The 12,372-nt window shown below is 29.3% G+C and overlaps 1 protein-coding gene across 1 annotated transcript in view; it reads right to left on the bottom strand.

The window, feature by feature from the left end:
- The window catches only part of LOC107450765 (neurotrimin), a 70,466-nt gene that overhangs the window by 26,190 nt on the left and 31,904 nt on the right, over positions 1–12,372 (bottom strand). The window contains exons 2-3 of the mRNA XM_087169335.1: positions 7,216–7,340; positions 3,299–3,506 (exon numbers count right to left, since the gene is read on the bottom strand). Coding sequence (XP_087025461.1) covers positions 3,299–3,506; positions 7,216–7,340 — 333 coding nt within the window. The remainder of the gene's footprint in view (positions 1–3,298; positions 3,507–7,215; positions 7,341–12,372) is intronic.

Raw genomic sequence — 12,372 nt, 5'->3', positions numbered from 1 at the left:
TTCTACTTAAATATAAAACATTTTTTTAGAATAGAACATGAAGTATAAATTTATTCCACAATCCCTTTTCTTTTAAGTACTTAGTTATTTGATTTAAAATAAGTTCTTAGCGAGAATTCGAATTTCTCAGAAGGATTCAAATTTTAAATTCAGACAAATTCTTTACTGCATGAAGCAGAAATAAAATAAAAAATATCCGTGTTTTCGTCAAAATTTAATTTTTTTTTCCACATTAAATATTAAAGTTAAGTAATATTTCATATGATCGAATTCAGCAAAATCCAATACCGAAGAAAAGGTTCCATTACATTAGAAATAGTTTTATTTTTAAATGAATTTTTCTTATCGCAGCGAAATTTTCAGTGGGAGAAAGGCTTAAAAAACGAACGTTTCAAACCTTAATCCGTGATTGCTTTTTAATGGATTTTATGCTGAAATGCATTACATTGTCCCGTTCAATATAAATACAAAATTTAAAGTTTAAATATTATGTATGTTACAGGATTGAAGAGCGTAAAATATGCAATAATGTGCATTTCTTAGAATTTGCATCCAAGCAATTCCCTAAATGTTTTTTTAAAAAAAACTCACTGCGCATATTCACTATATTTTAAAATGCGTTCGTTTGTTTTTGAATGTATCTATAATAGGTTTTTCTGCAAACTTCTACGATTTCACTTTTCTTTGGCATGTTAAAATTGGTTTGAATAAAAAATTTAAATCAAATTATATACTTCAAATATCTTGAATTAAAAAATGACATTGGATAAAAAAGAGGTTTTTTTTTGTTATAAGCTTTGCTTGTTACGGTAAAGATTTAATTTATTTTCTACATTAGAAAGTCATAATGGCTGCCAATGTTTTGCCTGTTCAAAATAACGTAGCATTTTGTTTTACAGCGCAAACACTATAAAACATACATATTTGAAATTACGATATATTGTGGAAAAATATACATGCAGTATGGTGAAATATATAAAATTATTGTTCGAAAATTAGTTCAAGATTCAATCGTGAAATCTGATGTAAATATTAGAATTCGGACCGCTCTGCATCCAACGGGAATGCAATAACAGAATTGGAATTTGAAACACGAAATGACCAGTTTTGTTTATCAATTTAACAGGAACTTTTATTTTAATTCAAATTTGTTCTAAAATTATTGCAATTTTAAGTACTTTTTCTCTCTATGTTGCACTTTATTTTGACAGGTAAAAACTATGAAATTTAAAAATTCGAAATTAGAATGGGCCGTAGAAAAGCATATAAGAAGTTCGAGAAATATTAACTGTTAAACTTGCTGGTCAATCTGCAGCCCTCGGAAATGCAACTACAGAGTTAAAATTTGGCGTGATAAAGAGTCGCTTATTCGTAAAGTTTTACTTCAAAATTCTAATTTGCTCAAAATTTATTTCAAATTTAAATGCTTTTTTGTATTTTTTTTTCAGATCTTTTGCTTTAAATATTGATGATTTATCCATTGTTGTAGAAATTTTATTTTCACTCACGATATTTTTATTTTATAAGCTTGCGCTCAAGTAGATGATCAAAAGCAGCAAAAAGAGAAAGACATTGCCAGACATAAATCTTAACATTTATAGTAATTTTTTTAAATAAAAAAAAAACTAAATGAATAACGATTAAAAAAATTCCTATTTGAATTGTTTTAAGTCTCTTCCACGAGTAAAATTACTTCACATTTAATTTTTCGTATTGAATCTCACAATCTGTATTTCTTAATTTTTATTTTCAAGTTCAGATGACTATTTTTCATGTCCAAGTAATCGTAAATTTCGTTACGATTAATGTATTAACAAAACGTTCTTACATAAAGCTGCAATAATTGCATATTTAAAAAAAATATTCCATGTTTTGTGAAAAATATTGACTTTTCTGAGAGAAAAAAACAATGATAAGTGATAAGGAATTAACGGGTTGGTGAGCGGAGCGAGCAAGGGATGGAGCGTCCTAGTCGATGTAAAATCACGTAGACTAATAATATCACGTAGACTAACAGAAGAAAAGAATTGCGTATTTTTGTTATACTTCTCGGTAAATAAACAGAATATATATTATATCTTTCGAACATATAAAAAAAACGTATTTAAGAGAACTATAATTATTCTGAGGTTAAAACAGAAATGGTATACTTTGGTAGACTTTTCTCCAATAATCACGATGTACCATGTGCTCCATAAATTTCAGAACCTTAAAATTCAATAAGATTAACAGCTAAAATTATAGAATTTGCTGTTACAAAGGGTGTTTCAAAACGGACATCAGACAAGTAAAGACATGAAGTGAAAAAAAAACACTGCCGCATCATATGTCAGAACAATAGAATATACAGAGCATATGGTCGCAGACAACATTAAGATGATGAAAATCTCAACCCTCTTCATATAAACTTGTAAACAATATATATTATTTTCTTACTTTTATGACAGTCGTTGAACAGCCTACCCAAGTTTTGGGTTTACGACTACTGATATTCAACTACGTAGCTTTTGAATTTCGAACTCAATCCGGAAGACAAGGAAACTCCTGGATCAGGTAGTGGGAGGAATTTGCCTTCGTGAGGGACTCTTTGATGAAACTAACCCGCATTTGCGCTAGATGGGGAGGAAGACCACGACAAACTACCACAGTGAATCTGGCGGAAAGGGGCCTTTAACCTATGATCCCTCTACCACTGAGGATATTTCACGTCAGCACTGTGGTTGGTGCAAGCCGGATGCGGAATTCGTATCGACCAGCTATGGCTGGGATTCGAACCCGGTTCAAATCATTGGAAGGCGAACGTTATTATTGGGCCGGGATGGCCTGGTTGGTAGGACACTGGACTCGTGTTCGTGAGAACGGGAGTTCGAATCCTGTCGGTTTAAACTCCCCGTGTATTAAATCGTGACTAGTTCACGTTAAATCTGTCGGATCAAATTATACCTCTGGAGGTACTGAATTTGAGATTGAACTGAACCGAAGAATAATCAAACTTACAATCTGTGGATGAATGAATGGGTCCGCCCTATAAATGGGTGTGGCAGAAGTCGAATTCTTGGCCATAGATGGATACTAGAACAATCGCACTCTATAGAAAACTAGAACAATCTCACCTTCAATGCCTTTATTACTCACGACAACAACATAAGTTTAAGTCTGCTACCACAACAGAGTTACCATTAATCAGGTCCTTATTGGTTTTGAGATCGTCTTTTCTTACGTGTTTTGATCACATTTTTTTCACCCTGTAGTTTAATTGTCGTGGGGGATACAAGTTAACTGTACAAAGTTCACTTACCAACTACTTCTAAATATCCATTTTGAGTCATCATAGGGACTGTGTTTATTTGGCACATGTATTCTCCCCTGTCTCTTTCTTGAACATTGTATATGTGCAAAAACCATGTTCTGTGGCTGTTGTTGCTTACTTTGAATCGAGAGCTCCTTGTTATGACGCGGTTTTGCAGTGTCAAAAGTGTGTATTTGTTCGTGTGTATCCAGGCAACCTGCCAATGACATAATCTATCATCAATAAATAAATTTAAAACTTACGAATGATAAAATACTGAGCATAAGATATGGTCAAAAAATTGTTCATTTTTCTTTTCATTTTTAAACTTTTACACTATTCACTCAAGCATGGAACGTTCAATCATCATCGTTTACAAATAAGCGTCATGCATACCGCATCGTAAAAAAAGGATTGTTTTTTTTAATGAAGTTTAAGAAAAACACTTGATTTTAACAACAACAGCAAAAACATCTAACCATCATTAAGCTGTTTTACACAAACTCTCCATCTCAAAGAGTTTGGTCACATGATTCATGATTGTCCTCTTACGCTAATAAGACTTTCAGTACCAGAATTAAACATTATAAAAGATCATGACCATTTTTAAAGTCTGCCTATTCATTTGGCTTTTTCAAAATTACTAAACCACTATCTTGGCCACTCTGAGTTTAAAACTGAGCTTGAACTTGAATGCAAACATACTGAGTGCCTGGTGTGTACCTTCTATCTGAGCTGAATTATATTTACATAATTATAAGAAACATAAGACTAATTAATATTTAAATTAAAGTTAAGAAATTTTAATAAAACTAAAAATATAATTAACAATAAAATAATTTAAATATTTGATATAGATATCTATAACAGGAAACAAATTCCCTCCCAGGAGAGCGTAAGGGGTGATCATAATACTTTATGTAGACTGGGGGCACACATACCCTCGATTTCTCTCCCTAAATGAACTAGAGCATCATCTTCCTTACATTACTACTACTCACAAACAAGAAGAAAACGCGCTTAACCACCATACGTGATCATGTGACAAGTTTGTGTATCTAATGTAGTTCTAGTTACGCTTAACATTCTCGGGATGGTTGTGGGCCAAAATTTATCGAAAAGAAACGAAACAATAATTTTTCTCTCAGACTTAACATGAAGTCCTCGACAAGGTCTCTTTTACTATTTTAATCTTAAAATTATAGATGGGAAAACCTTGCTCTTAATATCAAAATTAATCTTAACTAATAATGTTAAATGTACAGCTAATATTTTCTTAAAAGGTTAGTCTCCTTGCTAAGAAGCCTTCTAATCTGAGCAATTCTTGCTTCTTTTATTTCCCTTTTTCATTCAGTGATTTTCAGTATTTCTCTTGTAACTTCGGAAGTTTTTTTGGGTATTATCTGTTGAAAGTGCTAGATTTTATTTATTTGTTATTTGAATATATGTAAGTTGTAAGATAGAATTTGTATCATCTGTTGCTATGGTGACATTACAGAACAAATTTTTGTGTGAAATTAAAATTCTTACTTCATTTTACAAAAAACAATAAACATTAAAAACATAATACTTTTACTTTACACAGAAATTTCTTCAATAATAACACCATAGCAATTGATGGCACAAATTCTATCTTACAGCTTACATATACTCAAATAACAAACAAATAAAATCTAGTACTTTTAACATTATCTTATACTTGGGGCTAAATTGTTCAGAATAAAACAGCTCTCATAACATATATTGTTTTCAAAAAATCGAAAATTTAGTAAGGAAGAACCTTCTAAACCCCTTCTAGAACTGAATTAGCTAATCAATCATTTGCAAAACTTTTACGAAGTTTCGTATGTTTGAAGGAAATAATAAAACATAAGCGTAGCTAAATACTACTTGCATCACTACAAAGAATATTCTCCAAGAGGTGCTGTTTATGTTTATAATTTTAATTAAAGAATAATCATCGTTTAAATCACAGCATGATTAAATACAGCACAACGTATTAACGATAGGATTAAAACAACGATAATAAAAGAACGATAAAAAAATAAAACAGCAAGAGAAAAGTTTCCAACTCAGCGGAAATAATAAGTCAGATTTAAAGAACATTTTGACATGTGTGGTAACCGACTGTTTCTATTTTGTAAACTTCAATCGCAAATAATTTTGAAGCTCTCCTAACCGTTTCTTTCTGATTAAGTTGGATACAGGGCTTCTACCTTGAGGGACTAAAAACAATTTTTGAGGCTTATACATGAAGACCTTATTTGAATATTGGATCTGCTTTGTTTCAAATACGAATGAGTGTCTGTCATCTAATTTACAGAGCCCTCTGATGGCAACAGAAATAAGCTGAAGCTGTACGAGTTTTAAAATATAGTCAAATTATTCGCATGAACATGAAACATGCTGACTCCAATTTAAATGAAGTTGGCTCATTATATAAACAAGCTCTTCAAATGAAAGTCGTCTATATTCTTACGATATCGAATATAAAAATTGATACCTAATGCCCATTAATGCAAACCCTCAACTTCTTGGTACAATCGCAAAAGCTAAACTCTAAGTCTTTTCGGAAGTTTAAATACCGTGAATTTTGAAATAAAATCCAATTGAAAAACTACATCAGCTTAACGTCATCTTCAGGGATGGAATGTATTTCCATAGTGGTGACGAGGCTTGAATGAAAAGTTTTAAAAGATAAAAGCTTAATCTGGAGAGTGAGGTCCATGTGGACCCCCCTATAATTATTGCTTAGTTCTCTCGAGGACCAATTCCAATATGGGAATTCTTTCTAATATCCGTTGAAAGTTTCCATGGTCGAAAAGTTTTGAGATACTCAGCATGTTTCCTAGCATCTGCAATTTTAAGGATAAATTAATTAAAATTTGGCGAGTGCGTTAAGCAATATATGCTATACAATGATCAACCGTAAAAGGTGTAATGGTAATTTAGGTTATTTAAACAAGACAAGAATTATAATGAAGTGTTTAATAACGGTATAAAGAGTTTTTTTTATTTATACAGTATTTTGAATGAAGTATGACTGGTCACATAACTTATTGTTAGTGTGCAAAAGCAACATGACTAGAATTTTCTCCAAAGTAGACCGAAGTGTCCGGAAGTATTATATCCGGTGCCCAAAGAAAAAAAAACATTTTGACAAACAACAAAAGGAAACGCATTTAGTTGATTTTCTAAAAGAGGACACAACGATGAATTTCTTAAAACCCAATTCGAAGCTATAATTTACGACAAATCAAATTAGTAGTGTTTTAGAAGCTATATTATGGAATGCAAAATCAATTAATATTAATAATTTAATTTTTTCTTTGGTATTAGGCGGGGAAATTTTAGTCATAGAGAACAATTTTAGGTGATATTTGAAAATTGTGAACATTTTTGATAGTAATGGAATTAAAGCTTGAGGTTGTCTGGTTCCAATGTTTGGTTCCTTCAGATTGATTTTATATCCCTGATCATGCGAAATGCCCTGATCATGCGAATAAATCGAATGGAATGCTTCTTGGCATTCTTTGCATAAATTAAAATCTGCTATGATTAACAAATAAGAGTTTCTTTCAGGTGCGTAACTTTACAACAATAATTATTTCCCTTCTCGTTCAAAAATCCACAGAATTGATATGGATATTTTTGGTTTGAAATGATAACACGGATATATTTGGCCAGCTAGTGTATAAGCAAAACTTACCAGATACATCTGAAGACTCAACTACCTGTCTAAAGTATAGAAATATTTTAAAACAAAGGGACAAATGATCTTATAATTCAGTTGCAATCATATTAGGTTAAATAAGCACGGACTGTTACCAATAAGGCTTAATTTGATTGATGTAGGCAAACAGAACACAGAGAGCTATACCGTTCTTTTTTTACTTAAGAACATTTTTTGAGTGAATAAAACATACCCTATAGTTTTGAAGATTGTCTACTACGCAAGCTAAGCTCACATTTCTTCCTGCTGTGACTGTGATGTTTCGAATTGGCTCGGCAAACACTGGATTATTGGTCACGATCTCCGGATTAGTGAGAACTAAAAAAAATACAAAGCATTATTTGACATTTGACCATACCTATGATCATCATTTTATACATGACCAAATTTGACCGATTTATTAAATATATATATATATATATATATATATATATATATATATATATATATATATATATATATATATATATATATATATATATATATATATATATATATATATATATATATATATATATAATAAATAAATACAAGAAAACACGAAGAAAGTTAAGAAAATGTTACTTATTTTTACTTTTTGTAATCTATTTTATTTGTTGCTATTTTCATAAAAAAAAATTTTGAGTGCTCCTCACACTATTGTATTAATATATTTTGCTTTGGGTTTACTGATACAATATCAGAAAGCACTCTGTTTTGCGGATATAATCGTGTGGGCTGAAGAAAGGATTATATATTTTTTTTTTCGTTTTTTTTCCGGTTTTTTAAATAAAATTTCACCTTTTTTTTTTTTTTTTTAACTGTTTGTTATTTTTTCACTTATTATTTCCCCACCTTTTTTTTCATTTGCCTATTATTATTTTTTTGTTTTACTCTTCATTTTGAACATATATATATATATATATATATATATATATATATATATATATATATATATATATATATATATATATATATAGATAGATAGATAGATAGATAGATAGATAGATAGATAGATAGATAGATAGATAGATATATATATAGATATAGATATATATATTTATATAGATATATAGATATATATATATATATATATATATATATATATATATATATATAGATAGATAGATATATATTTACTTCGATTGCACTTTTATTTTTAGATATAGTATGGTAAAAGCGATATTTTGAAATATCGCTTTTACCATTGTAAAGGAATGCGTCTTGAAAAGAACATTCTCCCATTAAAAAATATTTATTGTATTTTACTTTATAATTCTTCTCTGTATATATATATATATATATATATATATATATATATATATATATATATATATATATATATATATATATATATATATATATATATATATATATATATATATATATACACAAGGACTTCTCAAACATGCCATGCTCTTCATAAACAAACTACGACCCAAAACACATTTAAAATACATGCGTACAATACATATACAGTTTAAATAAGTTTATAGTACTATCAAGAAATATTTAAAGCATGCCTAAACTATTCACCAATAATAACAGCATATATAACAATAACTATTTCTAATGCTATTACAATAACTATTGTTTTGATCTCAGAAAATTTGCAAATAACACTTTAAGCTGATTTACAGTATAGAATAGTTGAATAAAATATATGGTATCAGAAAATAATATTTAATTTTTAGTTTAAGTTAGAAGTAAGAAGCCAAACTTTAGGAAAAGATTACTTTACCTATCAACCATGTTTACAAATTTTAATGAAATGGCGAAGCATTACAGTTACATAGAAGGAGATAGAAGTAATCTTTCACTTTCAAGATATTTTTAAGAAAGATTCATATGCATGCAATCTAAATCTATCGTAACAAAATATTCTTTTTGTTATTTAAACCATGAACACCAATTAAAATTCCATTAACGCAATTTTAAACTTTAACCTCAAACTAAAAGGAAAAGTTTTATAAGACTCTAAAAAAGTTTGGCAAAGATTGTACCTCAAGTATACGCTAAAACGTTCTAGCAAATGATTATATTAAATACAGTGAGTTCTAAATTAGACTGAATGTTGTAGTATATATAAAAAAACGATTGAGGTTAAATAATCAATTTTTGTGGTAAATTCTTGTAACAGTACATAACTTTTTATACCTTGATAGTGAAAGTGTCATATCGATATTGATAGTGAAAGTGTCAAACAAAGAGAAACAATTAAAAATCGCATCCCAACTTTTTTTCAAATCTTTTGATTGCTTAAAATCATATTTTCTTAGTTTAGTGTTTTTTTTTTCTTTTTTTAGCCTATTGGCAAAATGGACGTTGTTTTAGATTTCATGGCTTGTGCAACGTGTTTGAACAACTTCACACTTTTCAACTTTGCTCAAGAGTAATAGTAAACAGCGCGCATGCGCAGGGCCGTTTTATCCATTAGGCACTGTAGGCAACTGCCTAGGGGCCCCGTCACGTTCAGGGGCCCTGTGCTACAGAGAAAAAATTGACTATGTTTCTTAAACAGTAATTATAAACAGTGGTGGATTGGAAAAGGTTAACTTTCAGGATGTCTTGAACGATTTTGTAACAAAAAAAGTTAGAAGAGTTAATATTTAAGCTTATTGTATGATTTTTTTAAAATGCATATATTAATTACTTATATTCTTTTCGTTTGATTCAATATTTTTATTGAATAATGTGATAACATACCTATGTAGTAAAAGACAGCGTAATTATGAATAAAGTGTTGTGTTTGCGAAAAAATTTATTAGGAAGTTAGAAGACGGTAGGGGGGAGGCGAAACGAGCATTGCCTAGGGGCCGCGACATGCATAAGCCGGCCCTGCGCATGCGCAACCATTGCATGTGTTGCTATGGCGACCGCTGCTTTTTTCTTTTTCTTTTCACTAGCAGACATTTTTAATGCATTTACATAATAATAATTTAAAGTATTTTTATATCATTTTTATTATTAATTTATAATTACTGGTTTAACGGTGATTTCAATATAAATATGAATGCTGAAGAAGGAAAAGTATTTTGTGACATCTTGAAACACATACATAGGGAAGGATTTGAAATTCAATCCGAAGACAAACATCAATTGAGATAGTTTTTGCAACCCATGATTTGAAATGTTGTGGCGTTTAACGGAATCAATCCAGAAAGAAAAAGCATTTGACCAATGGGCAACCAGTGATCGCAATAAGGCGATCACAATTTTTTCCTTTTTTAATTTTTTATTTGTTTTTTAAGAAAAAAGGAAAAAGAACTTCAATTTATTTTAGAATACTACGTAATTTCTCCTAAAATGTGAAAATGGTGTGCATAAATTATTTAAAAACATTCCCCAGTGATAAGACCTAATTTAGGCTCCTCCAACCTAAATTTTAGAAATCTAATGCGTCTGCAGTGTGTAGAGTGTCTTCTATTATTGTCTTCAAATTGGCACTAAGGTTGAATCTTAGTTCGTCGTTAATAGCTCAATAGTGCAATTTTAGTGTGATGATAAATAAAATAAAATCGTGAAGTTTTAAAAAATATTCACCACTATTGTTTTTGAGGTGTAAATTTAGTTATATTTTTTCAAATGACGTGAGAGTGCATTTGTAGATTTTGAACTTATTTGTTAACAATTAAAGAAACATTAACCTAATCATTCATTACTTACAGTAAAGGGATAGCATGCTAAATAATTTAACAGTAAGTTGATGGAAGGTCTTTGATATATTTAAAGTTAATTTATCGAAATATTTGAAAATACGAAAGCGAAAAAAGTATGAGAATAAATGCATATCTTATACCCCTCACTGGTTGCATAATTTTGAAAAAAAATAGCGGTAATGAAAGTGCCCATTTTTTATTCCAGAAAATTACATAAAACAAAGTGTATATACAATGTATGTTTTCATTTTTAGTTTTTAGGTTAACTTAGCTTACATGCTTGATGAGTGCTGACATTTAGTTTAAAATAAACTATCTCTAAACACATGACAAATAGTCTAGCACTGCCATCTGGTACATAGATTGAGAAACTAATATGACTCTGGGCATAAGACATTGATTGCTTTAACGTTTCTGGATGTGTTACTTCATAACACAACAGCCCGGAAATATCATGGGCACGAGAAATAGAGGGTAAAACTTCACCCCGTCATTTTGACGAGAGTGAGAAGGAAGGATTTAAGAAAATGCTTCCTATATATTTATGTTGTATGAGTAACCAGAAGTGAAAAAATATTACTCATTTCACTATTGAAAGTTCTAGAATGGAAAGCATTCGCATGGTGAGCAATTGACTAATGACAAGCAAAGCCTTCTTTGTAAATTTTCAATTTTAAAATTTTATAGTAAGATCTGTCAAAATGAAGCTAAAATGATCCCATACACATTTACGTTAAAAAATATATTAATTTGTTAAAGTAAATATTTATTTTCTTAAAAAAAACTAAGAAAAAATACGAATTTATATTTATTTATTCTTCCTTACATTATATATATTAAGTATTTATTAATTTAATGTTTATCAACTCATAGCACTTTAAGCTGTGAGCTTGTGAGAGGTTTTAAAGTAAGATCTGTTAAATAAAGCAAAAATGATCCTCATACACATTTACTTTAAAAAATATATTGATTTATTAAAATAAATATTTATTTTTTTTTAAAAATAACTTCTTTGAAAAAATACGAATTTATATTTATTTATTTTTTTTACATTATATGCATTTATTTAAGTATTTGTTAATATAAAGTTTATCACCTCTAGCACTTTAAGCTGTGAGCTTGACTGAAAATTCAACCTATACACAATCTAATTACAAAATTTACATTTTATTTTATTTAATCGAAGATTTGCACTTAGCCTATTTTTTCGATTCATTTAACACCCACAAAAGCCGTGATAATTGAACAGTATCCTTAAATAGATTAATTCAACAAATTATGACAAATCAGTGAATCTCTTGTCGATTCATTGTTTTAAACCTTTAATGGCATTAGATTGATTAGCTGCAGAATATATTTCATGGAAACTAATTTTAAAGGCTTGCAAATCACGTACATATAAACAACACTCGGTTTATTCCTGATAACGCATTCTAGAATTAAAAAAATTTCAAATTGGAAGAAATTAATAAAATTAAACAATTCTTCAAGGTTTAACGAAATAATCTCTAATTCTCTTAGATAAAGAAATATGTTAATATCGAAACTCTTTTTAATGCCTCGTCCTCGGTGCAAACTATGTTTATAATTTTTGTTTGCGAATATTGTGGTTTGAAGAAGGTGGTGGGATTTGTTTTATTTTGTCGTATGCATGAAGATTTAAATATTTCATCACAAAACAAAAATAAAATTTTGTTTTATTTGCGTATTTT

The sequence above is a fragment of the Parasteatoda tepidariorum genome, chromosome 8 (assembly GCF_982258835.1).
Source record: "Parasteatoda tepidariorum strain Cologne lab strain chromosome 8, Ptep-v5.0, whole genome shotgun sequence".
In the NCBI taxonomy this organism is placed as follows: Eukaryota; Metazoa; Arthropoda; class Arachnida; order Araneae; family Theridiidae; genus Parasteatoda; species Parasteatoda tepidariorum.
The sequence above is the reverse complement of the archived record's forward strand: the minus strand, read 5'-3'. Positions and strand labels throughout refer to the sequence as shown.